The sequence below is a fragment of the Pseudopodoces humilis genome, chromosome 3 (assembly GCF_049639895.1).
Source record: "Pseudopodoces humilis isolate 2021_Gansu_Grassland_sample_001 chromosome 3, ASM4963989v1, whole genome shotgun sequence".
NCBI classification, from domain to species: domain Eukaryota; kingdom Metazoa; phylum Chordata; class Aves; order Passeriformes; family Paridae; genus Pseudopodoces; species Pseudopodoces humilis.
Genome location: NC_142202.1, coordinates 21,391,601 through 21,415,881, shown reverse-complemented (window position 1 = coordinate 21,415,881; position 24,281 = coordinate 21,391,601). Strand labels below are relative to the sequence as shown.

The 24,281-nt window shown below is 46.3% G+C and overlaps 1 protein-coding gene across 1 annotated transcript in view; it reads left to right on the top strand.

Annotated features, from left to right (window-relative positions):
* The window catches only part of VASH2 (vasohibin 2), a 33,351-nt gene that overhangs the window by 6,805 nt on the left and 2,265 nt on the right, over nucleotides 1-24,281 (top strand). Inside the window, exons 3-6 of the mRNA XM_005523343.3 lie at nucleotides 1,090-1,146; nucleotides 9,800-9,874; nucleotides 18,226-18,607; nucleotides 20,446-20,561. Of these exons, the coding sequence (XP_005523400.2) occupies nucleotides 1,090-1,146; nucleotides 9,800-9,874; nucleotides 18,226-18,607; nucleotides 20,446-20,561 (630 nt within the window). The remainder of the gene's footprint in view (nucleotides 1-1,089; nucleotides 1,147-9,799; nucleotides 9,875-18,225; nucleotides 18,608-20,445; nucleotides 20,562-24,281) is intronic.

Sequence of the window (24,281 nt, the reverse complement as noted above, 5' to 3'; positions counted from 1 at the left end):
AGAGCATCTTGGTGAGAGCTGGAGTTTGTATTTAGCCTATGGTTATACATCCAGCAGCTGTGCTATTTATGACTTGCAAAGATTTGCAAAATGTTGCAAGCAGCTCTTTGTTTCCATGGGGTCACCTGCTTGTGCCCTGGTATCTGCCTTGGTATCACTAATTTTACTGGCATGAACATTCTGATGGGAATAGAATTTGGGTAGTAGGTTAGGAAAGAGATCCAACTGGAAAAGTAACCTAGCAAAAGTAAGGGCAGTGTGATCTTTTATTTTTTATTTTTTTTTACAAAAATTCATTGGATTTTTTGTTTTGGTTTTGTTTTTACTGAACAGATTGTTTTCCTGGTCTGATTTACTGCATTGTTGCTTGAACAGCAATGCTCAAGGAGCAGGGAAGAGGTTGCTTTTGGTGATGCTGCCACGTGGCAGCTTGTGCTTCTAGGCAGGTGGTGCTGAGATTTGGTTGACTGGCTGCTGGCATCATTTGTGATGAACTTTTCTACTATTAGTGTTAGCTAATGACTTTGACTTGCACATAGCAGGTTGCTTTTGTTTTAAGAGCATCGTATTTTTTAGAGAATGGTTTTTATTTTTTAAGTGTGAGTGGATATACCTGCAGTGGTTTTGGTTGACAGGTCATAGGTGAGCCATGTGGCTGATGAGGTTAAAAAACTTCTAAAGGAAATAAGTTTTTTCAGACTATGGATTATATTGATTGGTTAGGGTAGGTTATAAAAGCTTTCTCTTGCTTAAATGGGAGACTTTTTTTTCAAACTTGCAACCTAGTACTGAGTGGGACCTAGTGGGAAAAGAGAATTTGTAACCTTCAAATGCCAAATTTGAGAGTCATTTTAGATGGTCAACCTTAATACCTGACTCTGCATCTAATGCTATTAATAGGTCATATAAAAAGACAAGTGAAAGGTTTTGCTTTATTTCACATGCCAAGTGTTTCATATCTGAGAGTCAATGGCTTTTACTGCCCGTTTTGTGTTTCAACAGGAGCTCAGAACTGAAATTCACCTTTTGAGCAGTGTTATTTTATTGCTTGACTGTTCAAGTTACTTTCCCTTAACAGACAAAATACAGATACAATCACACAGGAACACAGTTCTTCGAGATCAGAAAAACCAGACCTCTAAGTGGGTAAGTGTCACTGGAATTGGTCTAGTCCCTTGTCCCAGATCACCTGGCATTTAAGCACCTGCAGCACTGTGGCATGGGAGGGCTGTCTCTTCTGTGCCACAGCTTCTCTGGCAGGGCCAAAGCTGCCTCTGTTGCTGCCTTTGTGAGGAGTGTCCCAGCTTGCTGCCAGGTGGCAAATGGACCATCGAGACCAACGAGTGGAAGGGCTGTTCTTGCTCAGCAGCTGTGTGGGAGCTGCTTGGCTGCAGGCCAGAGCTGCATGCACAGGGGTGGGAAAACTCTCTGCTTGTTGGTGTTGGGCTGGGAGGGATGGGCTGTTGTTCTGAAAACTGAGTAAGTCTTGATATTCTGGTTGTGCTGAAATGCCCTTTGCAGGTGGTAGGAAGGGATTAGCTGCACAAAATGCGGCAGGAGTTTTGACATCCTGGGCACAGCCTGGAGGCTGGCGATGGACTGTTTAAGTTGTGTCCGTGCTTCTGCCTTGCTGCTCATCTTGCTGTTCTGTCCATGTGGTGGACTTACGCTGGTTGGTGATACGTTGTGCAGTGCAAGTATGAACATGTGCCCTGGGAGCCTGGCAGTAGAGAGCTGGGGTCTCTCTTTAAAACAGAACCTAATAAATTAGCAGGTTAGGGCAGGAAGGGTGTTAACAACATTATGGTTATATTTTAGGGTGAAATTTAGATTAGCAGAATGTAATTACTCCCGTAGACTGGTCTGTCTGTAGGTCTTCCCGGCTCTCTGTCATTAAACTAATGGTCCCTCACTCTAAAATTCCAGTTCCCATCTCAGCTTTGCACTTCAGGTTTTCATTGTGCTGACAGCAATCTTTCTCGCCTCCTTTATCTAATGTTCACTGATCTGGTGGAACTAGTTTAAAACAAATCTTGTGCCTTGAATGATAGATGGGTTTACAGAAGCTTAAACCAATTTTCAAGCTGCTCACTCATTTTTAAATTTGTCCCATTACTTTTTTCAAAGGAAGTGAAGGATGAAAATGAATTATGCTCAGCACTTACCACTTAAAAGGTTGTTGTCTTTCTGGGCTGGATAAAAGCCTGGCTTAGGAGGATGGTGCTCTTTCCTAGAAGGGAACAGATACAGTGCTTGCAGCTGGAGATGTGCCTGTGGCTTTGAATCATTTTCCAAGTGGAGCCATTTCCTCTGTTTATCTATCTGCCTTAGCGTTTGCTTGGGGATAAGTGTCTGACTCCTCTCCTTGTTGCTGCTTGGAACTTCTTGGTACGGGAGGACTTCTGTGGAGTTAACGATGGTACCCCTGGAAATGGTCCAATCCCTTAGGGTCTGCCAGCTTTCCAGGCACAGTTGCCTGAACATGGTGTGTGCTGGACTTCAACAGTGTGAAGTCCTAGGACCTGTGCTGCTTTGCTCCTGGATTGTGTAGATGGGAGTGCTGGGAGGAGTGGAGCTGTCAGGAGCATGGGGTGCTGCCCAGATCCTGTTGTACAGCTGTATGGCTCTAACACTTGCCTGGTGGTATTGGTTTCTCCAATTTTGAGAAGGAGAATGCCTGCAAGGCTGTCTAAACTTCCTGTCATTTTTATGAAACCTAAATGCCAGTTGTTTTTATGAAGCTTATAGTTTCTGGTTTAGATTTCAGATCTTTTAAAATTTACCTGGTCAAGTCAGGAGGATGGGACCAGACTATTTTCAGTGGTGTCCTGTGACAGGACAAGAAGCAATGGGCAGAAACTGGAAGTTCCATCTAAGTATGAGGAAAAGAATTTTTACTTTAAGGGTCACAGAGCACTGGAACAGGCTGCCCATAGAGCTTATGGAGTCTCCTTCTGTGGAGATATTCAAAACCTACCTGTGCAACCTGCTCTAAGTGAACCTGCTTTAACAGGAGGGTTGGGCAGATGAGTCTCCAGAGGTCCCTTCTAGCCCCAGCTTTGCTGATTCTGTGTGAATAATGCATTGATTGCCCCGTAATGTTGAGGTGTGCTCATGAACGAGAGCTTCCCTTTCCTTCATCTGGTGTGCAGGCCGGTTTTCATCAAAGCTGAAAAATCACCTACACCTCCAAGTTTTTTTTTCCCGGGAGGTGTGTTCTACTTTGCAGGAAATCTGCTCCCAGCATGGCAATGACAGGTGTCCTGTGCTGAGGTGACAGGAGCTGCTCTGAGCAGTTTCAGTGGTGCCTCACTCTGAGCAAAAAAGGCCTCACTTGCTGCAACACAGCATTTGCAAGTTGATCGGGCAAGATGCTGAAAGTCTGCAATTGCCACTGGCTCTTGAAAAATGAGGCTGTTCCCAGAGCTTTATTGACACTAAACATATTGCTGATTTCATAATGTGAGGGCTCAAAGCTAATGAAAGTATTACGAGATCTTTGGCAGCCTCTCTTGAAGACAGCAGTGGCTGGACACAAAAGAAGCTGAGTACTAGATGGAATTTGAATATTCATAAATTCATGTGAAAGTGTCCTAAAGCAGCTGGGGCATATTAATGAGTTTTTCTATTATGGAGGGAGGACTAGATATTGTAGAGATTTACTGCCAGCATCAGTGTGATGTATGAAAAAATAAAAATGCATGGCTGAGCGTAGGAAGAAGAGCATAAATTATCTATAGGAATTCATTAAGGAATATAGTCTTGCTATAACTCAGTATTTACAATCTCTATAGTCTTGCTATAACTCAGTATTTACAATTTCTTTAAGAAAAAGTCACTCTTATTATCAACTTAACTTTTAGAGTGCCAGACACCACGTGGATTTGTCTAGACTACAGATAGCACTTTTGAAAATGCTAGATTTCTGTTGGCGTAGCTGTGCGAGTCAGGGTGGCAGAGCTGTAAACTTTGTGTGCTGTTCTTGTTGTACTGGCAAACTGTGTCTGAAAATGTGCCTGGCTCTCACCTCTCCCGAGCTGGCTGTATTTGCACAAAATCCAAATTTACAGGTGTAGCTACATCCACCCTAGGAGTGCTTTGCTAATACAGGTATCCTGGGACGGTGCTCTTCACAGGCTTCATGATGTACCTTTTTGTACTAAATAGGTAAAGGTCAACAGGTAAACCCTGTGAAGTTCAGCTCTGCTGATCCATGTATGTGTGCATCGTGAATGAATGTTTCAGACACCAGTAGGACTGTGTTTTCTTTTCCCATGCAGAATTATGCCAGCTAAACCTATATCAGACTTTTGTTGGTACAACCAGTCTGATAAAAAATGGTACTTTTGACTGACATAGCTATTATTTTTAAAACTTCCAGGCTTAGATCATGTAAGAGTTTTAGAAAAAAAAGTGTATGTCTGGATATGTAGTAGTATCTGTAACTGTGAATTCCATGTCAACAAGCTGTTACTACTGAGTTTACAAGGAGAGATAAGCCCTCTGGGAGCTTCTGTTCTAGGATGCAGGCATATGAGGCACAATGAGAAACAAATCTCTTTGTCCTCCACAGAAGATCTAGGGAGGTGCAGTGTTGTACTGTTCCCTCCAGTTAAATGCCAGCTGAACAGGGGGACCTACAACTGAAGCAGAAACTGATGTTTGGGTAGGTTCTGTGGTCTTTGAGAAATTAGAGCCCAGAAGCTGCTGTGTGAGGAGGGAGAGGCATTCGGTGGCTGCAGATATAATGGGTAATCGATGGCAGTAAAGGAGCGCGATAGGAGCTGTCACGTGGCAGCGACACAACCGAATAACAGAGAAGGGAGACGGGAAATAATATTGTTTCCACACACCATGTTATTAAGGAACACTGATGGGGCTGTAAAGAAAAATGGGCTCGTACCATTTCCAGACAATAAACTGCAGAAGGCATTTGAACATCTGCTTCTCTCTCTCACAAAGGGGGAATGTTACACATACGGTGTGGTATTCAGCATGTGGTGGAAATGCTTTTGCTGTTGAAACACTGTTTCTGAGAAGAGTCACAAGATCTGTATCTGCTCTGCTGTTTTATCTCCTTTCACTCCTGCTGCTGCCTTTCGCTTCTTTCTTGGCTTTATTATCATGAGTGAAACTGTCATGATCCTTAGAAAAACTTGGGAGAGTGAGATTTTATTGACCTCAAGCAAAATACATGGGTCTGTGCAAGGAGAATTTTATGGAAAAATGTGCAGGATCTCAATAATGGCAATCTCAATAATAAAAAATTTATTCAGTCTTGTAGGAGTCTTTCTGGTGAAGGCAACAGGGAGCCTCTCCTAAGCATGGCCATCCATCAAGGGACTCCAGTGTGATTGGTGCCAGCTGGTGAGATCCTCCAGTGGGCATGCTGAAAGGTTTTTAAGATTTTTCAAACCAAAAGGGATTAGTGGTTCCTATGAGCTGTCTTTAGACACTGCCATTTTAAACAGAAAGTATCCTAAAGAGGCAAAGTTAGTTCCTTTCAGTGCCTCTCTTAGTGCAGAAAGCAAGAGAGATTGTCCTGGTGGGCTCCTGAAAACACTGAAAGAAATTTGAATCAATTAACAAGGAAATATCACTATCTGCCAAGGACTAGGTCTCGAGGGAGGAACAAGCAGCCTGTTCCTGTTGGCTGCATTTGTTAGAAGCAGAAGTGTTCACTGTGGCCTGGGATAGAGATCTGCCTGGCAGACGTCAGATAGTGGTGTAAATGCCACAAAGAGGGGAGCTGCAGGTTGCTTGTCTTTGACTTTAGCAGTCTCCCCTGAGTTCCTGGAAGAGATGGGCTGCCCCCAATGCTCATTGGAGTGTGGGGAGAGGGTGACTGTGAGCTAACTCCCAGCTGTCTGATATAAGACCACAAAGAATAGCTATATATGTGGACTCTTTTCAGGTAACTGTCAAGATCTAAAGAAAATCCCAGAAGCAAACCCTGTTAAACTAGGGAACTGAAATGCTTGATGCTGTCTTTTAATTCTTTTCCACCTTCCTTAAATCTCCTTTCACAAGTGTAACTGCAGACTTTTGGTCACTATTAATGTCTGAGACAGTGTGATAAGAATATAAGAGTGAGGCAGAAGAGGGAAAGGACAAATCAAAGAGCACCTGTAATGAGCTGTTTTCAAATGAGCTGAATGCTCTGTCATTTGCCATAGATCCCTTAGAGAACTGACAAGCAGCCTTCAACCATTAATATTTGTGTTAGAGAATGTGGGGAGGGGGGGTGCTGGGGGAGGCAAAGACAGCAGCCTTTAAAAGAATAAGGGAAAAGATAAGTCAAGGAACTTTGAGTTTATCTGCAGTTCAAGGGAAGGGAAAGGCAACGTTATTATTGTTGGGCACGGTTCATTTCTGAGAATTTCCTTCTATGAGCATGTAAGAGCTTTGGTCAACAAGGGAGAAGATGTGGAGGTAATAATCCTTTGTTTAGTGTGGCTTTTCATAAGGCCACATCTTATCTTTGCAGATAAGGCAGGGGCCTTGAGTCTAAAAAAAACCTATTTAATGTAAAGACTGAACTTGGTAAAAAGCAGCACATAGGAAGTGGCACTTTACCAATCTTGCCTAGCAGAGATTGTCAGTTGAGGCATGCAGTGTCTGTCCCAGCTCTGTTTTTCCTTAATGGTATGGGTAAGACTAATTGTTTGCTGGTGGATGATTTGCAGTCCAGGCTGGACAAGGCTTTGAAAAGTTAAACTGGGATATTCAGAGTGATCTCTTGGGCTGGAACAAACAGGAGATAATTTAGTGAGGGCAAATGCATAGAAGGGTTTGGGAATAGCCAGCTGTGGAGAGCAAAAGGCTAGTTTTGCAAAGAAGCTGAGCTTAAAAAAATAAAAGAAACCAAACACAATTTACCAAGGAAGCCCAGCCAAAAAATCCCCACCCCTAACAAAAAAAACCCTTTCAACCATCCCAACCAACCCACAAAAAAACTCCACCGAAAACATCAGCAAAAAAAAAACCCCAAAAGCCACCAGAACCCAATTCAGTGTGGGCAAACAGGGAAAAGCCAACAGCAAGCTGGCTTGGTTGCAAATACGCATTAAAAGATGGATTCAGAAGGAAATTGGTCTATTTGTACTGTTGTGGGCTTAGCCAAAGGACTGTGAGAAGTAAGTTGGTTGAAGGGATTCCAAAATTGAAAGAAACAAGCATTGTCCTAAAATTATAACCTAAGGAGGAAGCTTTCAGGCGGAGTGAGGGAAGAATTAAATAAAAATTGGTGTCTGATTTCTCATTTTTACAGAGCAGAGGGCAAATGAATCTTCTGCATATACAAATGTCTGTAGCAAGAGGAGAGATGATGAATGATCTCTATGCCCACTGTGGAGAGCAGAAGGAGCTCCAGAGTTAATTCGCAAAAAGGGAAGGATTTAGTTTAAACATTAGGGGACCTTCTTAGATGCAAGGTTAAGTATAGGATAGATTAGCTGGTGGGTTCTCAGGCTTTTGAGAAGCCAGTTGAAAATAGACTGAAAAATAATCTGTGAGGAGTCATTTAAATTTGGCTTGTGCTACCTTGGGCAGAGCAGTGACTTGGGGATTCTCCAAGGGCTCTCCTTCCAATACAAACACAGTGTTTAAGGCCATGCTTCGTCTCAAGCTTGTTAAAAGTGGAAGAATAACTCTCAGTGGCTCTTGAACTGGGTCATGCACATAAACCCTGTGGTCTGTGCTGTAAATGCAAAGAGAAAGCTAACTGTTTGCAGAGTATTCCCCAGGATTCCAGGGTGGATGTGTGTGTGAGGGCACAGCCTTCCCCAGAAGTGCAGGTGGATGCTGGTTTGCTGACAGCTGGCGGTGCCTCCTGAGCGATGCTCCCCTTGCACAGACCCCTGTCACTGTCCTGCTCCCTTGGTATCTCTGAGCTGCCAGGTCCCGCTGCAGCTCCTGCATCCAGGTGCAGGTTGCTGTGGGTGCCTGAGGAGGAGGTGCTGGCCCTGCCCCTGCCCCTCAGACTGTGTTAACCAGGCACAGGTTGCACCAAATGGCTTGCAGATAAATGACATTTTTCATTTTGACTTTCATTTTTTTTCATTATGAATGATGCACATTCATAATCAGCTTTTTCTTTTTTGTTGTTGATTTTTTTTTTTTTTGTAATTCTCATGTAGTTAGAAGATAGGAAATTCAATGGATTATCTTGTTTATGGACACCTTCCATGCCGCATCTGCACATAACACTTCTGAGACAGACATGGGGCTTTGCAGTGGCCACTGCACTGACCAGCATGGGGAGCCTCTGTGGGGAATGAAGGACTCCATTGTGTGCCCTCCCAGGGGCTGCTCTGTGCTTCCAGCAGTTCTCTGGGGTTCTGTGGCTGATTGTGAGTGTGGAGGAGGCGGGCAAACTCTAATTAGTCTTCTGTACTGCAGGCAGAGTGTAAGGGGTGGTTGTTTACAAATGAAAAGATAATTTCTAACTTGGACAAATGGGATATGAAATGGCTGTGACAGATTGTAATAGCAGTGGAAGCTCTGTTGTCACTTGCATTCAACACAAGGTTTAAAATGCATGAGGTGGGTGAATCAGAAAGTGGGGGAAACAGACTCTGATGGTTTCAGATGCATACTTCCATAATCTTCTCCAATACAAATATTTTTATCATTTAATGTTGCATTTCCTTACAGTAGGGATCTGTTTACAAAGCTCTTCCCAGAGAAAGGATATGGATAGAAAAGACTGCAAAATAAAAATTATTCTTTTGCTTAGTTTTCAGCTGCACTTTTTTTTTTGCGGGGGGAGGGGGTGGGGGAGTGGGGGCAGTTTTTTGGTATGGCATTGGATGTGACTCTTCCAGGCTTTTTTAGGTTGCTTCCAGTATTTTTTTTTTTTTTCAAAATGTCCAGGATTTCAGCATCTGTTTGTGGAAGGGGATAGGTTACCTACTAGGTTAATATTGCAGTGTCAGTCTGACACAACAGCTTTCTCAGCTGACCTGAGGTTGCTTGTTGCTTGTCACAATGCTGTCAAATAATTGTACTCCAGAGATAGTGTCTAGATTGTAACTAAACTTTGGGAACTTGTGAAATCCTGGGCATGCATAGTTTTCTGCACTCCTGCAGGAAATTGTGTGGATTTTGCCACTTTCCCTGTCCACAGGAGATATGGAGCAAGACAATAACTCAGTTTGCAGGAGTGTGAAATGTCTGTGTTGGTAGAGCTTTCTGTAGAACAGACTTTGATGAAAAGGTAATAAATTCTGGTCTGCAGCGAGAATTGGATATTGTTATGATATGTTATATAAATATATGATTTATTATATAAATATGGGATTATGGAGGCATTTGTAACTTTTAGGGGGCCATGTAACCATCCTCTCTCTCCTGGTTGGTTGGTTTGTTTGTTTGTTTTTCCTCCAGAGGAGAGCCAGGGTTATTTTGAAAATAAGCTAAACTCAGTACTGCTCTGGGATTTCCATGATTGCCAGCTCGTGCAGTTCAGCAGGGCTTTGTGTTTGTTACAGTCTGAAGTGATGCTCAGGGACTTGCTGCAAGAGGCAGAGAGGGTTGCATTCCTCCTATCCACCTTCAGAAGCTGGAAGGCACTAGGATGCCAAATACCATTTTTTTTTTCTCTTTCTTTTTTTTCCCCCCAGTCATCCTTCAGAAGTTAACAGGACTCTTGACAAGTCGCTGAAGGGGAGAGTCGAGTTCACCAGCTCTTGCTGCAATAAGAACTGGAGGTGCCTGGCTCTTGGTGTATGAGAGGACCTTTCATTCCTGTCAATTGCTCTAGCTGGAAGGACTGAAAACTGTTTTGTTTCTGTTCTAGGTTAATGGATACAGCAAAAGAAATGACCAGGGAGTCCTTACCTATCAAATGCCTTGAAGCAGTTATCCTGGGGATGTATCCTTTCACATGCCTGTGACTTTTTCCACTGCAGCTCTGTTTGATACATTGCCCCTCAGGGATGGTGTTTGAGAGGGCCACGGCCAGAGGTGAGTGCCAACAGCTTGGGGAGCTGCCCTGGTATTCATCACCAAGTTGCTGAATTGCCTGGGCTTGTAGGTAGGAGTTGAGATGCTGTGTGCCAGGTCACAAGTGTTGTGGTTTGGCCATGCAGGCTTTGCCCTCTGCCCTGGTAATCTGCATAATGTCAGGATCTGACCCAAAGTGCCCAGATGAGTACCTGTCTATACAATCCTTGTTTTCTTTGTTAGCATTGCTCTGTTGGTTGTTGTTGGAGCTTGGTAACACCCGAGGAGCGTGGGTTCTGTTCTGTGTTTGTCTGATGTTTACATGGCCAAGTCATTTTAGCTTTTGTCTCTGAACCCACAGCTGTGCTTTGTGCAGAAACATGTGTATTACAGTTAAACATTTGAGCTTCCCCTTAACATAATACTTGCTTCCTACTCAGTCTTCAGTCGTTTAGACACTGACTTGCTTCTCCGCCTTCTGGTGCTGTCACTGATGAATCAGCCTGCACCATCCTAAAACACTGGAGGAGGGCAAGGCAGGGCTGCAGGAACAGGTTGCCAGACACATCTTGTCAGAAATGAGCAAGTTTCATTTAAAACAAACCCCAGCTAAAAATAAGCCCCGAAGCAAACCATCTCCTGGGATGTCTCTGCAGCGTTTTGCTGGCTGCTGCTGCCCCCTCCCGTGGGAGAAGGAGCTGGCAGAGCCTGGCAGGTAGTGCCTGTGAGAATTGGTGGCTGCTGGGGGGTGGGAAGGGGATGGGCTGAGCAGTGTGTGCCAGGGATAGACCTTGGATTGGAATCTGAGAGGTGGTTCTGGCTGACAGGGTTTCCCCTGGGAATGCTGACAGGCTCTGCATGCAGCTGGAGGGACTGGAGTCCTGGGGGCTTGATGTCAACAGGAGGCTCAAACCCCCTTCAAAGCCCTTCTAGAAGAAGAAATCATAGAGTCATAAAATACCCTGCGTTGGAAGAAACCCATAAGAACCATTGAAGTTCAGACCCTGTGTTGTCCAGATGCTTCTTGAACTCTGTCAGGCTGCCTGGTGCTGTGACTACTTCCCTGGGGAGCCTGTTCCAGTGCCCAACCATCTCTGGGTGAAGAACCCTTTCCTAATATCCAGCCTGAATCTTCCTGACGCAGCTTCAGGCCATTCCCTTGGGTCCTGTCCCTGGACAGCACAGAGCAGAGATCAGTGCCTGCCCCTCCTCTTCCCCTCATGAGGAAGTTGTAACTGCAGTGAGGTCTCCCCTCAGTCTCCTCCAGGCTGAGCAAGCCAGGTGACCTCAGCCACTCTGGCTTCCCCTCAAGGACCATCTTCATTGCCCTCTTCTGGATGCTCTCTAATAGATTTATATCCCTTTTATATTGTGGCGCCCAGAACTGCCCCCAGCATTTGAGGTGAGGCCACCTCAGTGCAGAGCAGAGTGGGACAATCCCTTCCCTTGCCTGGCTGGTGATGCTGTGCCTGATGTCCCCCAGGACAGGGTTGGCCCTCCTGGCTGCCAGGGCACTGCTGGCTCATATTCCCTCTCTGTAATGCTGCTCTCCAGCCTCTCATTCTCCAGTCTGTCCACACAACTGGGTGTACCCTTTCCCCGGTGCAGAATCTGGCACTTCCCTTGTTAAACTTCATAGGTTGATGATCACCCAACTTTTCAATTTGTTAAGGTCTGTCTGCAGGGCCTATCTGCCCTTGAGGGAGTCAGCAGCTCCTCCCAATTTTGTGTCATCAGTAAACTTACTTGAGTCTTGCATCCAAGTAATTTGTGAAGATGTTGAACTACTCTTAAAATGGAGCTCTGTGGAACCCCACTAGTGAGTGGCTGACAGCCTGATGTAACCCCATTTTCTGTAACCCTTCATGTCTGACCCATGAGCCTGTTGCTCACCCATTGTGTTTTGTATTTCTCTAGCTGTGTGCTGGATATTTTGTCCAGGAGAATACTGGGAATAACAGTATTGAAAGCTTTCCTGGAGCCCAAAAAGTTTACATTAACTGATTTCCCTTGAAGTGATGTCAGTGTGTCTGTTATGCTTGCCCTTGTGTCAGGGTTGTGTCCCAAACTATTTGAGAATGAAAGGAATGGGGGAAATAATCCCCAGGTGGAGTTGACGCTTCTCTGCAGTGTCAGTGTAGCTTGCAGTGCTGTATTTCTAGCAGTGAACTGATTATTCCACATATTTCGGGAGCAAAGGGTGATTAGTGGCCTACAGATAACCATGATAACCTAAAAGTGTTGTGGCTGGTTTTTTTTTTTTTGCTTGCCTCAAACCTGACTTGTGGGCTCAATTTGGTGGTTTTGGGGTTTTATTTGAGAAGTGAAGGAAGCAAAATAGTCAAAAGCTATATTTTATACTATTTGTTGTCATTTGAAGTTTCTTCAGAGTTAAGATGTATATGATTTTTTCTGTCTCTAGATGCTACCTAAAAAAACCCCAAACTTAGGGCAAACCTTTTATTTTTTTTTTTAATTGAGAGTGTTTAACCAGGGGAAAGTATGGGACAGGCTTGTCTTTCTGGGACTTCTGCTTCCCGTCTTGGAAGTCTCTGTCTTCAGAAATGTCAGACAGAGCAGGTACTGTCTGCTGGCTGGTGGACCAGTAACAGCGGCATTTAAGTTTACAAGATTCATGCACTACAGGTATTTTGCTTGAGGTGTGGGTACACAAAGAAAGTAGCAGTGGTGAGTGAGTGGATGGGCCAGCTGAATTTGTGTTCCTGGGAAGTGGCTGGTACAGAGCCTGTGCCAATATGGAACCTCATAGTGCTGTGATGCATGTGCAGCATGAGGGATTTTGGGAGGCATCTTTGGCATGGCACGTGGGGAAGTTTGCTGTATTTTGTCAGCCATGAGATTTTGATCTTTAGCATTGCCCTCTGGATGTGGACATGGTGAGGCCAGCAGCGTTTCAAGCTCTCAGGTGCTTTCTGGAGATGTGCTTACCCGTCCTGAGTTTACAGCCTGTGCCTTCACACAGGCCTGAGCTGCGCAGCCCTGTATGTGTGTTAACCTCTGGTTCCATTCCATGTATTTGGAAATAAGGTACTGCTGTAATTTGTGTGCTGGAAGGCTTTGAATGTTGCTTGGATACTGAAAAAACACAGCTCACTCCAGCAGACCCTCGGTGTGAGCCTTCCTTCAAAGGCCGGCTTGCCCAGAGCGGCTTAGCGAGATGTCACTTTAATTGAGCTGCTCGCTGGCTTGTGCAATTGCCTTTTACTGTGTGACTTCTTATAAAATGCTTCTATAATCCCTCTTGGTGCAGAATTAAGTTTTGCATAATTGCCTATGCACTTGATCTTGAAGCATTTTTATAGGGCAGTGAGGTAAAGTACTGAGCTACCCTGTCTGCACACACCAAGGAAGCAGCTGCTCTGAGATGACCAACAGCTCAAACAGATCATCCAGTATTATTTTGCAGCAGTCTGCACAGCTCTTTTTCTCTGTGAAGCTGTCTGAACTGGCTTCATATCTCTCTGCTTACATGATCTGCTTGTCAGTGCCTAACCAGAAGCATTCCTCCTGCTGTCTTCCCCAGGGCAATTCTCAGTTCAGTTGTAAATCAGCTGAGTAATGGTGTGTTCAGCCCACTCTTTCTGAGCAAAGATCCAATTGATTTGAGCTCATGAAAGGGAATAGTAAACCAAAAAAGTGCCAAGGGAATTTTATCTGTGCTGCATTTCACTTTATTAAAATGTGGAGAGCAAAATATCAGAGGGGGAGAGGGAAGCTGCACACTGTATCCCTCCTTGGGGAGTCTTGCAGAGCACATCTGGATTGGCTGAGCATACATCACTCCCGCTGCTTTCAGCATCCTTCTCCCAGTTCATCTGAGGTAACGCTTGGACTCGCACAGGGTATTAGAGCCCCTGGCAAATAATATCATTAAACAAGAAAGAGAAGAGCAGAATTGTCTCAGGAGTGAGAAATTAATCAGTAGCTTTTGCACTGTTCCTTCTGTGGATGCAGTCAGTGGATGATGTTTATCACCTGGGTCCATCTCTCTCCTCCATTCCAGCAGGTTCATCCGTAGGCTGGGAGCGAGTGTTTTCTGTAAGGGGGAGAGTTTCTTGCAGTCATTGCAGGATACTGATGTCTGTGTAGTGCTCCTCTTTGCCTCCTGCAAGCTTGTCTACAGCTTGCTAACTGAAATATGGGAAGGGAAGATCGTGCTGAATATCTGCAGTCCCTGTGGTGGCTGTGAAGAGCTGGGACAGAGCTTTTAATTTCTTACATTGTCACAGTCTAGTCTTTAGATAGTCACCTCTCACTGTAGCTGGGCACTGGAGTGTAGGGTTCTACATCTAAGGGATGTCACCCTGGCAGTCCCGCTTTGGGAAGCTGAACCTGCTTGAGCCTTTCCTACATGGACCCTGGAGCTGCCAGGGAGAACTCTGGGCCCTCTGTGTAGAAAACATCCAGATGTAGGCTCAGTAGCACTCTGCCTCACAGTAAGCAATCCCAAGCCCATGGGAAATCCTGTCTGGCTCCAGCTGGAAACCTGTTTTAGTGTTTATTGCTGATGGTTGGGAGACCTCTGAGAAATTGCTTGGAGAAACAACTCTTCTGGTTTTACTGAAGCCTTATTGATGGTTTTAAAGCACAACCTTTATTTTCCTCCTGCTCCACATGCTGCTCTATGCTAGCAGCTTCACCATTACTGATGTAACTAGAGCTGCTTCCTTGCTCCCCAGCCTGCTGCCATCCCTCCAGCTCTCTGCTGCCCAGTGGCATTTGCCCATTGCCCCAGCCCATGGGAGTGGCAGGAGAGGGGAGAACCAGACACCCTGTAGTTTTCTGTGCTCATCTTGACCAGACTTCAGCAGAAACACCATTGCTGGGCTCTTAAGACAGGAAGCAGTAACAGATTCCAGCACATGCTCTTGTTAAACTTTGTATGGTTGCTGGTTGCCCATCTCTCCAATTTGTTGAGGTCTCTCTACAGCTCCTCTCTGCCCTTGAAGGATTCAACAGCTTTTCTCAGTTTGGTACTGTCCCCAGACTTAATCCTTTGAGTTCTGTGTCCATGTTGTTAATGAAGATGTTGAAGAGACCTGGACTGAGGATGGAGCCCTGCAGAACCCCTCGAGTGACTGGACTCTGGGCTGATGTTACCAATTCTCTAGAACTCTTTTGTGCCTGGCCTGTGAGCTTCTTGTGCTTCAGTTTCTGCCTGTTGCCTCTTGTCCTGCTGGTTGGCACCACTGAGAAGAGCCTGGCTCCATCATCTTGATTGTCATGAAGACCCAGGATTAGGGGGCCACTGGGCTTCGCTGCAGCTGCTTTTGCCCTCTCCTGCTCTGCACGGCTTCTCTGTAGTGACATGTAATTCACTCCCTGACTCTCCATCCTGCAGTTACAGTCCCAGCTCAGAAGTGTGATTACAGCTGCAGCATTGCTGTGTGCTTGCCTTTTGTTTGCCACAATACAGCTCTCCTTGGGCAGAGCAGAAAGGAAAAGCTATAATAATGATGCATGGACAGAGGGGAAGATCTGACGTGCCTTTCCAGCCCATTTGCTGTGTATTTCATCTCGGGTGGGGACTCTCATTAACCAGTCCCTCAGCAGAAGCAACCTGTACCTAAAGGTTAATTTCCACAGCAGTTGTTGCTGGGTTATTTGATGGTGGGTAATTTCTGCCCTCAAAAGATTCTTTTACTCCTACTAAGTATTTAATGATATTAAATTGCAACTTCCCTGAGCCCTCGTGGCAGAAGTGTGTATGTGTGGCAGGTGGCCACCAGAGCTTTGTATGGACTTAACAGAAAGGCACTTGGGGAGCAGAGTGAAAACCCTTTCATAATGAGGGGGAAAAATAGTGGCAATGTTTGAAAGCTTCATAGGTGTTAATAAAAGATAGTGCTTTTTCAGTTACACAGAATGATAAATACAATGGGCTTTTGCAAGAATCAGTCTGTAGGACACAAATTATTGTAACATGACTTTGATGTACACAGGATGCACCTTTTAAGGCCCGAAGCAAGGTGACCTTTTAAATGAGGTGACTGTGTGCTGAGTTTTCCAGTTGACATAATGGTGCTGGGCCCCATACTGCCCTTGCAGTGTATTTATAATCTTTAATTATAAATCATCTACTGATGGTGGGGTGGAGGTGTTTGTCTTGGAGAAGCTAGTCCTAAGGCAGCAGTGATCCAGTGAGACCACCTAAGGCAAATAGAGCTGTGTGTTCTGTGTAGGTGGTGTCGGGGTGGGCTTTGACAGTTTCCACAGAGTGTCTGAGTTTGATGGCAGTGGGGCAGGAGGTGGGTGCACATGGCCTTGGCTGGGTAACAGATGTGTGTGATAGGGAGGTCTGTGCTCTGCTGTGCACAGTCTTCCAGACTCATGGTCATAGAGCCAGTGAAGTGCACTGTGAGTTGAGCCCACAGTGTTGTCTGTTCCTTTACCCTCTAACACGTTTTCTCCAGGCTGCTAAAGCCAATGACATCTAGCACTGAATGCAGCTAAGCATGTTTGACGTGGAACTGAAAAGCTTCCCTGTGGCTGTTCTGAAAGTTCTGTGCCAGTGTGTTTTTCTTACCTTTTTTTGTTTGTTTGTTTGTGAAAATAGTTGCTCTTGACCTCAGTTTTTGGGCTGTTCATTAAGCTCTTATTAGTTGGTTTCTTCATTTACCCAGAAGCCAAAAGTGTGCATTTGTGAAATTCAACAAACACTAGGTGAAACACCCCCTTCAGAAAATGGTTTAGAAATAGATGAGAGCCCCTGGATGCTTTTCATGCATCCGTATAGAATGAAGAGGTGAAATGTGGGGTGCAGGCAGGGATCAGCATCCCAGGGAGTTGCACTGGTGTTGAGGTGGTGGCATGTCAAGCTGGCCAGAACCAGAACTGAGCCCAAATTGTGTTTTACAGTCCTGATACAAAGGCTTTTTTGTGCTCTCAGTTTCCCAGCAGTTGTCAGGCAGACGTGCTATGCAGGCAGGGAGGAAGGCTGGTCACAGTAACATCCCAGGATATCTCAGCTGTGTGGTGGCTCTTGTTTCACTGCTGTTAAATACCTCCTTTTTGGGCATGAGGTAGGGAGAGGAGGTGATGCTGGCGATCTCCAGAGCAGAATCTTGGACAGAGCAGGTTCCGTGGGAACTGAGCCCACACCTCCATCTGTCAGGATGCCCCGAGACTATCCTGGCAGTGCTGCCTTTTGGGCTGGTGTATTTCGTAGTGACAACACCATGACCAGCTGACTCAGGGGATGGCTCCAAGATTCCAGCAGGTGCCTCCGGCTGGAGTAACCCCAGGCTGGAGCCTTTTGCTACAGCCTTTTCTGGTCATCCCTCCTCCATCCTCAGGCGTGGGTGGGGGCCTCAGCTGCAGAGGGGAAGGGCACCTGCTGTCCCAGGGGCTGGGTGCCAGCACGTGGAGCCAGGGTGAGTTTCAGCTGTCCCAGGATTAGCAGCAGGGAGCTGCGTGCAACATAGATGCTGACGCAAAGCTGCTTGTGTGAGGGATTCTCAGCCTGTCCTTTCCCTGGCACGGGCCAGCAGCCTCCCAAGGAGATGACCTGCACGTAGCTCCCCTCTGAGATCACACACTACAGTGACACAGAGCTTGGTCCTGGCCTTTGCACGTGGTGCCTTTGAAATGGCCAGTCAGTGATTCCAGGGACAGGATTTGCTCTTTAAGAGCGTTGTTTCTGACCATGCCTCTGTGCTTGTCTAGTTAATTATTTGTCTTTCCTTTGGTTCCTCTCAGCAACGTGTTACAAGGGTAACATGCTAAAACACTCAGTATGAGGAGTGGCAATGTCAAGGGCCAGTTTAAAGAAGGAAAGGCAGACTGTCACCTTAGAGGGGAATAAATCCAAATTTCTTGGTACCATTTGAAGACATGAGAAAATGAGGCTCAGTAAACTAAGTTGTATCAAACCTTCAAGAAGGGGAGGTAAACACTTTTCTCTTTGGAAATACGGGAGTTTGATATTGGTTTCAAATGGGGAGCTTCCACAGATCTAGGGAGGGTGGTCTCCCTTTGGGTGTGCTGACCTGAACAGTGTTGTGATTTTTATCTTTCCCCTAAGTGTGATTAAGAGTCATGCCCTTCCCTGTCTGAACCATTGCATCTTATTTTCCAAGCAGTGAAATGGGCTTTGGCAGCACTGGCTGTATCTGCGCACAGTGAGGACAAGTTTGTGTTTACAAGAAAGCCCTTTGCCCTGGCAGTTAAAAACCCCAAATCTGCTGAAGATGTCTTACAGGTGTAATTGTACCTACTGCTTTCCCAGCACTGTTGTTGCCTTGATGCAGTGCACCCCAGCTACTTAACAAACGGGCAGCCCTCTGTGGAACGATTCCCCATCAGCTTTAAAACCCACTTCTCAGGGAACTATTTTCATCACGTGGTGCTTGGGATTTACTGCAACGGCCGCTACGGCTCGCTGGGCATGAGCAGGCGATCGGATCTGATGGACAAACCTCTCACTTACCGAACTCTGAGCGACCTCATCTTCGAATTCGAAGACTCCTATAAAAAGTACTTGCATTCAGTCAAAAAAGTCAAAATCGGATTGTATGTCCCGCACGAGCCGCACAGCTTCCAGCCCATTGAGTGGAAACAGCTGGTCCTCAATGTGTCCAAAATGATGCGCACAGAAGTCAGAAAGGAGTTGGAGAAGTTTGCCAGGGATATGAGGATGAAGGTAGGTCCTTGCACGCGTGTGTTTGGCTCAGGATGTAGCCATGCCTTGTCCCATCCTGCAGAGATGGGTCTTGCTCTGTGTCAGCCTGAGATCATGCAGGTAATGAGGTGTGCTGGGGGCACATCCTGTCTCGGTGCTGTTTCCCCAGGATTTGGTGTACTTTCCACCCCTTACAGCTATTTAGTTGAAGGATCTCCCCTTTAGCCTGGGAAACACTTGAACCCGTACTTGTCCCTGGGTATCGGGGAGCTGTTTCCCAGTTTGCTTTCCTCAATGACTCCAGAGGAAGGTGATTGAGAAGAATCAGCATGGCTGGGGCTGGAACTGCTGGGAAGAGTGGCCCGGTTGCAGGAAGGGGGGAGGTCTGTGTTTTCCACCTGAGCTGCAGGAGGTGCCATGGGACATCTGTGTCAGTGGTTGTCTTTCCTTGCAGGATGTGCCAGGGGGCTGATGTCCAGCACCCTCAGCTAAAACACAGAACAGGTTACGTGGGAAGGGCAAGTAAAGCAACTCTATACAGACTGGTGCTTCCCTGCTGGCTGGTTGGACTGAAGAGATCATTGGGAAACAATGGGGGGACAGGGCAGGCTGCCAGGGGCATGGAGAATTTGGCTGCCCTTATGATGAGGGGTGTCCCTGACCGTGCCTCTGAGCCTGGAATGGGCGAGGAGCTGTTTGTGGTCATGGTGGAAGCAGATTTGGTGCCTGTCCAGCTGGCTGCCAGCAGTGAGAGCAGAGCAGGTGTGTTGCTAAGTATGGGTCTGGCTCTTGTGGAGAGGTATGTGGCATCGTGTCCAAGTTATTCTGGGTTCTCGTCCCTTTCCCTGCTAAAGAACGGCTCCTACGTAGCAGCCACATGCCTTTTTGGCTGAGGCACCTGCCCCCTTGCCCTGACCTTGGTGTGAGCCTTGTCAGTGGCATTGTAGCCCCTATGTTCTGCTGCCATCTCTCTTGCCCTTCCAAGGAGTTTTGAGGGCCACCTTGTACCATGCTATCACCTTAAGCATGTGGGCTTGATTACTGATGCAATTAAGTTTGGGTTTTTTCCTTCTTTGCTATTCATGCGCTTTTAATACTATCCAGAGAGCAAACAGCTGAAGCAGGCTTGAGTTGAAGAAGTCTGTGTGGGTGGATGACTTACTGAATTTTTGATAGAGGGACCAGCTCTCTGTGTGTGCTGAGCTGTGACACTGGGTTTAGTCCGGGTCAGTGCCTCAGGGCCAGGACCACAGCCCTGAACCCTTGAAGGCTGAAGGCCCTTCATCTGATCTTTGCCTTGAGTTGCTACAGAATTCAGAGGGCTTCCATTGTGAGTGGGCTGAGTTTGGAGGATCAGGTTTTTAAAGCAGTGCAGAGTATGAGTGGAGTGCTGATGGCTCTCTGACTTTGGAGGGCCTGGAGGATGGGGGCAGGTTGAAGACCTACTGAAAAGCCTTACTGTCAGAGTTCAGCTGCCAGCCTGGGAGATGGTCACCTCTGTTGAGAGAAAAGCTGGAGACGGTGATTTGGCTGCCTAAGTTTCTTTCAGCTGAGGCTCAAAGCCATTTTTCTTATCTCTTGCTGTTGCCAGCTCTGAAGAAAGCCATGGATGAGACAGCATTCAGCTGGGAACTGAACTGGTGACACCAACTAATTTTTGCAGGGGGCCCCTGAACAGCTATCACATGATAACAGCTTTGAGTTCTTAACCTGGGCAGGGTTTGAATAAGCCCCAAGGGACTGAAGGCTCTTTGTGTGCCATCCCTGCTACTATGAGGCCCATTATTTTAAATTTTTCATTTGCAGTGAATCATTGCCTTTATTAAAGGCCACTTCCTTCCCTCCCCCATCTCCCACAGATCCTGAAACCCTCAAGTGCCCATTCTCCAACGAAGGAGAGACCTCGGGGTAAGTCGCTGTCCCCTCGCCGGAGGCAAGGTAGCCCTCAGAGACGGGCCTGCAAGAGAGATAAATCGTGAGTATTCCTGCTACCATCCCTGCTGGGGTAGAAGGGGAGGGTGGTGATGTTGCTTTGCTGTACAAAACTTCTGTGTTCACTGGCATATACAGGAAAACTGCATCAGGTGCCTTAGTTACCAAAGAGGCTCCAGAAGCTGCTGATGTCCTGGCATTGCTGTGCATCCTGCTGCCTGATGGCCCCTCTGTGCAGGGTCCTTGGACTGTGCAGCTTACAGAGACAGTGGAAAAGTGAACTCTTGTCTTTCCAAAGTGACAGTATCACTTGAATTGTATTCTTTGATTTTCATCAGTTTAAAAAACAACAGGCCACTTGGCATGTGTGTCATAGCCAAGAGTTGTTCTTTAGCTGTGTGGGGAAGGATGGATGCAATACCTCTAAATGGATAAAACTGTGCTTCCAGATCCACAAGCCTTTTACAGCTGCTGGCAATTCAGACTCCCCTACATCAGATGTGGAAGAACTGAGTTCTAGCTGTAGTGCTCCATGCCAGCAAGTTGACAACTGTGAAAGCCTATACGTAACCCAGATTAATCATATATTTATGATCATTGCTTTTTAAATAGGCTCCCAGACTACTGTCTCAGCACTTATTTATTTATTTTGAAGCAGCTAACAAAGACATTAGACTAACCTTCTAAAGATAACTTCAAGATACTTTAGCAGCAGATGATTTCACAGCAAGCCTTTATTTTTACATGTTCATTCACAATGCTGTACTTTGGGCTTCATCACTGAGAGCTCCTTGTTTAGTGCATAGATAATTATAGTTGTAATGGGCTCAGCTGTTTTAGGCTTCTTCACCTCCTAGATTCTCTTTGAGGAACAATTTCATTTTTGAGTTTCTGGTAGTGCTTCTGCAGTTGCTGGAGTGGATCAAGTATTTCTGGAGAGGAGTGAGTGTCAATGGGCTTGGAAACTCTCCAGCTGAGGTGGTTTCCTGAAAGAGCTATTGGGCATGTGGCTGCTCTGCAGTGACTGATCTCTCCTTGGCAGCTTTGCTTTTCCAGGGCAGAAAGACAGGAGTGTACAGATGGCCTTGCAGTGGCTTCAGCACCTGTTACCTGCTCAGTGGTTCTGCTCTGTTGCTCTGTATCAAGGGAAAATTATGTGTAACTCTAAAATAAACCCTGGGTCACCATGATGGAAGATGCAGGACCCAGACACAGTGTGGTGAGCTGTGAACCCTGAAGGGGGAATGGCATCCCCTGGTCAGGGGTGAGCTGAATGACACATCCCAGCATGTGCAGTGGTTGACATAAGGTGAGAATACGAGAGGAGAAATGGGGTATTTTCTTCTCCATATTGATGGACCTCTGAGAACCTGATGGAGTGAGAGGCCTTTGTGTTACACACAGAATAAGAAAGAGTCAGGTTTGCTAGGCTTTAGGCTGAAATCCCAGCTAAAGAGTGGCTGTGCTTATCAACAGTGTGTTTTGCTTCTTTGTGTATCTCTTGCTCACAATGCTGTAATTACAGCTTTCTTGAGCTTGCTGGGGAGGGGGAGAGAAGTTTTTTGCTCCAGTGTGAGCTGGCAGGGGCTGAATAACAATTAATTTGAAAGGCTTCACCTGCTGATGACAAGCTGTTACTACAGCCTGGGTTTTGTCAACACTGAGATTATATGAGCTTGCTGGGAGAAATCTCCCACTGAAAGATACGTAGAGTGGGGAACTAGAGTGTCTTGGCTGGATTGTTTCTGAAGGACAAAGGCTGAAACTGCTTAAGGATGGAAGAGGATTTCACAGCCACAAACATTTAACTTCTCATCCTTGTTCCTTCAAGTTTATTAGATAAATGTTAGTGGTGGCTGCCGGCAAGCCCACGATAGCCTCTTAGCCTGGAAATGCAGCTGCAAGGCAGGTGGGACACATGGCAGGACAGGTGGCAATGCAGTACCTAGTACATGCCTGCCTAGGAGGTTGGTGTGTAGTCAAATTGCAGCTTGTTAACTGAGCTATGCAGCAATCCATGTGCTCTTAGCCCAGCTGCACAGCTGGTGTGAGACTGCATGAATACAGAGGATATAGATAGGGTGGTGTGAATCTCTGTTAAGTCTGAAGCTTTACTGTGTCCACTTGCCCATCCTCTGAAGTCCCAAAGCAGAAGAGTACAGTAAATTGCAGACCTGTGCTGGAAGAGGCAGTGTAGTGTTTCTCACTAGGAGTGCTTGGAGCTGGAGGGGCCTGGGAGAGCTGCTATGAGTTTGGAAGGAAGGGAGAGTCTCTGCTCCTAAATGTCAGGTCACCAGATTTATTTCCTTTCAATTTCACGTTGAGGCTTAACATGCATACTCTGTGAGTGGCATGGCAACACTGGCCTTGTGTGCTTCCAGACCAGTGTAGCTGCTGAAAGGGAAATTTGGCTAATCTGTTTTATCAGGATGTGCAAGGGGGCAGGATTACATTAAGATGTGTAAAATCAGGCAGCTGCGGTGCAGACAACTCATGAATATTTTGTGCCCAGCAACTGGGCACAGCTTGCTCACCTTTGGACAGGAGATGTGCTCAGATGGACCAGTAAAGCAGAGGCCTCTTGCCTCAGAGGGTGTGTTTACCATAACATCATTTGCCAGCCAAGGAGAATGGGATCTGTGCTGCCTCTGGTCCAAGTATTGTCTTTCCTTGAAACTTACCTAGGACAGTCTGTAGCTAAAAGCTACACACAATTTTGGAAGGGTGGAAATGGGCGTGTCACCATGAGTGTACAGTGACTCCCCATCTCCCTTGGATAATCAGAGAAGATACTACCATCCAGGCATGCTTTAATTAAAACCATATTGTGACCTTAATTAAAGGGAGGGAGAAAAAGGTGTGAAGAGGATCCCTAAATCAGAGAGAGGGAGGAAGGACAGACACTGGAAATTTCATACAGTGCATCTCTTGCTGGTCTCCAACTCCTACGCAAGCTCTGAGGGATACAGCTTGTAGCTTGTTTACTGGTTAGTCAAGCCCATCTGCTCTGAAGGAATAATGTGGAAAAATGCAAACTATCTTACAGTGATTTCTTTTAAGTGTGATCCCTTCCTGCAAGTGAGAGAGACCAGCGAAGACTCCTTCACTTCTGTGAAGTACTTAAACTGAGACAAACAGGAGGCATGGTGCAAGGCCATACTGCAGTGAGGATGGTGGGGGGTTATTACGAGAGGTGCTTAGATAAGTGGCAAAGCAACAGGTCTCAATGTGCCGTGAAGCAGAAGAGCATTAACTGTCCATAGCAATGTTCCCAGCTCTCAAATGCAGTGCAGATTCCCAGCAGGGATTTGGTGTTAGTAGTTCTGCTCTTAAAAAGAAAAAAAAAAAAAAATCCTTATTGAATCAAAGGATTAAAAAATACTTTAGAGGCTCTGTTGCACACATGTGTGTGTGTGAGCTATACACCCCCAGTTTTTGGGGCTGCAGCAGTACAGCTCTTCCCTGGAGTGTGCCCCAGGCAGGGCTGGGCTTTCCCTGGTTTCCAGCCTGCCTGTGGCGGCACTGCTGCCTCTCCCGGGGCCCTGCTGCCTGCCCTGAGCCGCTCCAGCGGGATTGGGGCTGGCAGCCTGCAGCGGGGAGATAAGCGCCAGCCTGGCTGTGCAAATCACGTCTGCTGCAGAGGGAGCAAAGGGTAACCACACAGAGCTGGAAACTGGGGCTGAGGAGCTGAAAGCACTGGAGCCATGATCAGCCTCCCATTGTACTACTGGGGCCTTAGCTGTGTTTCTGCAGGGAAGCAGAC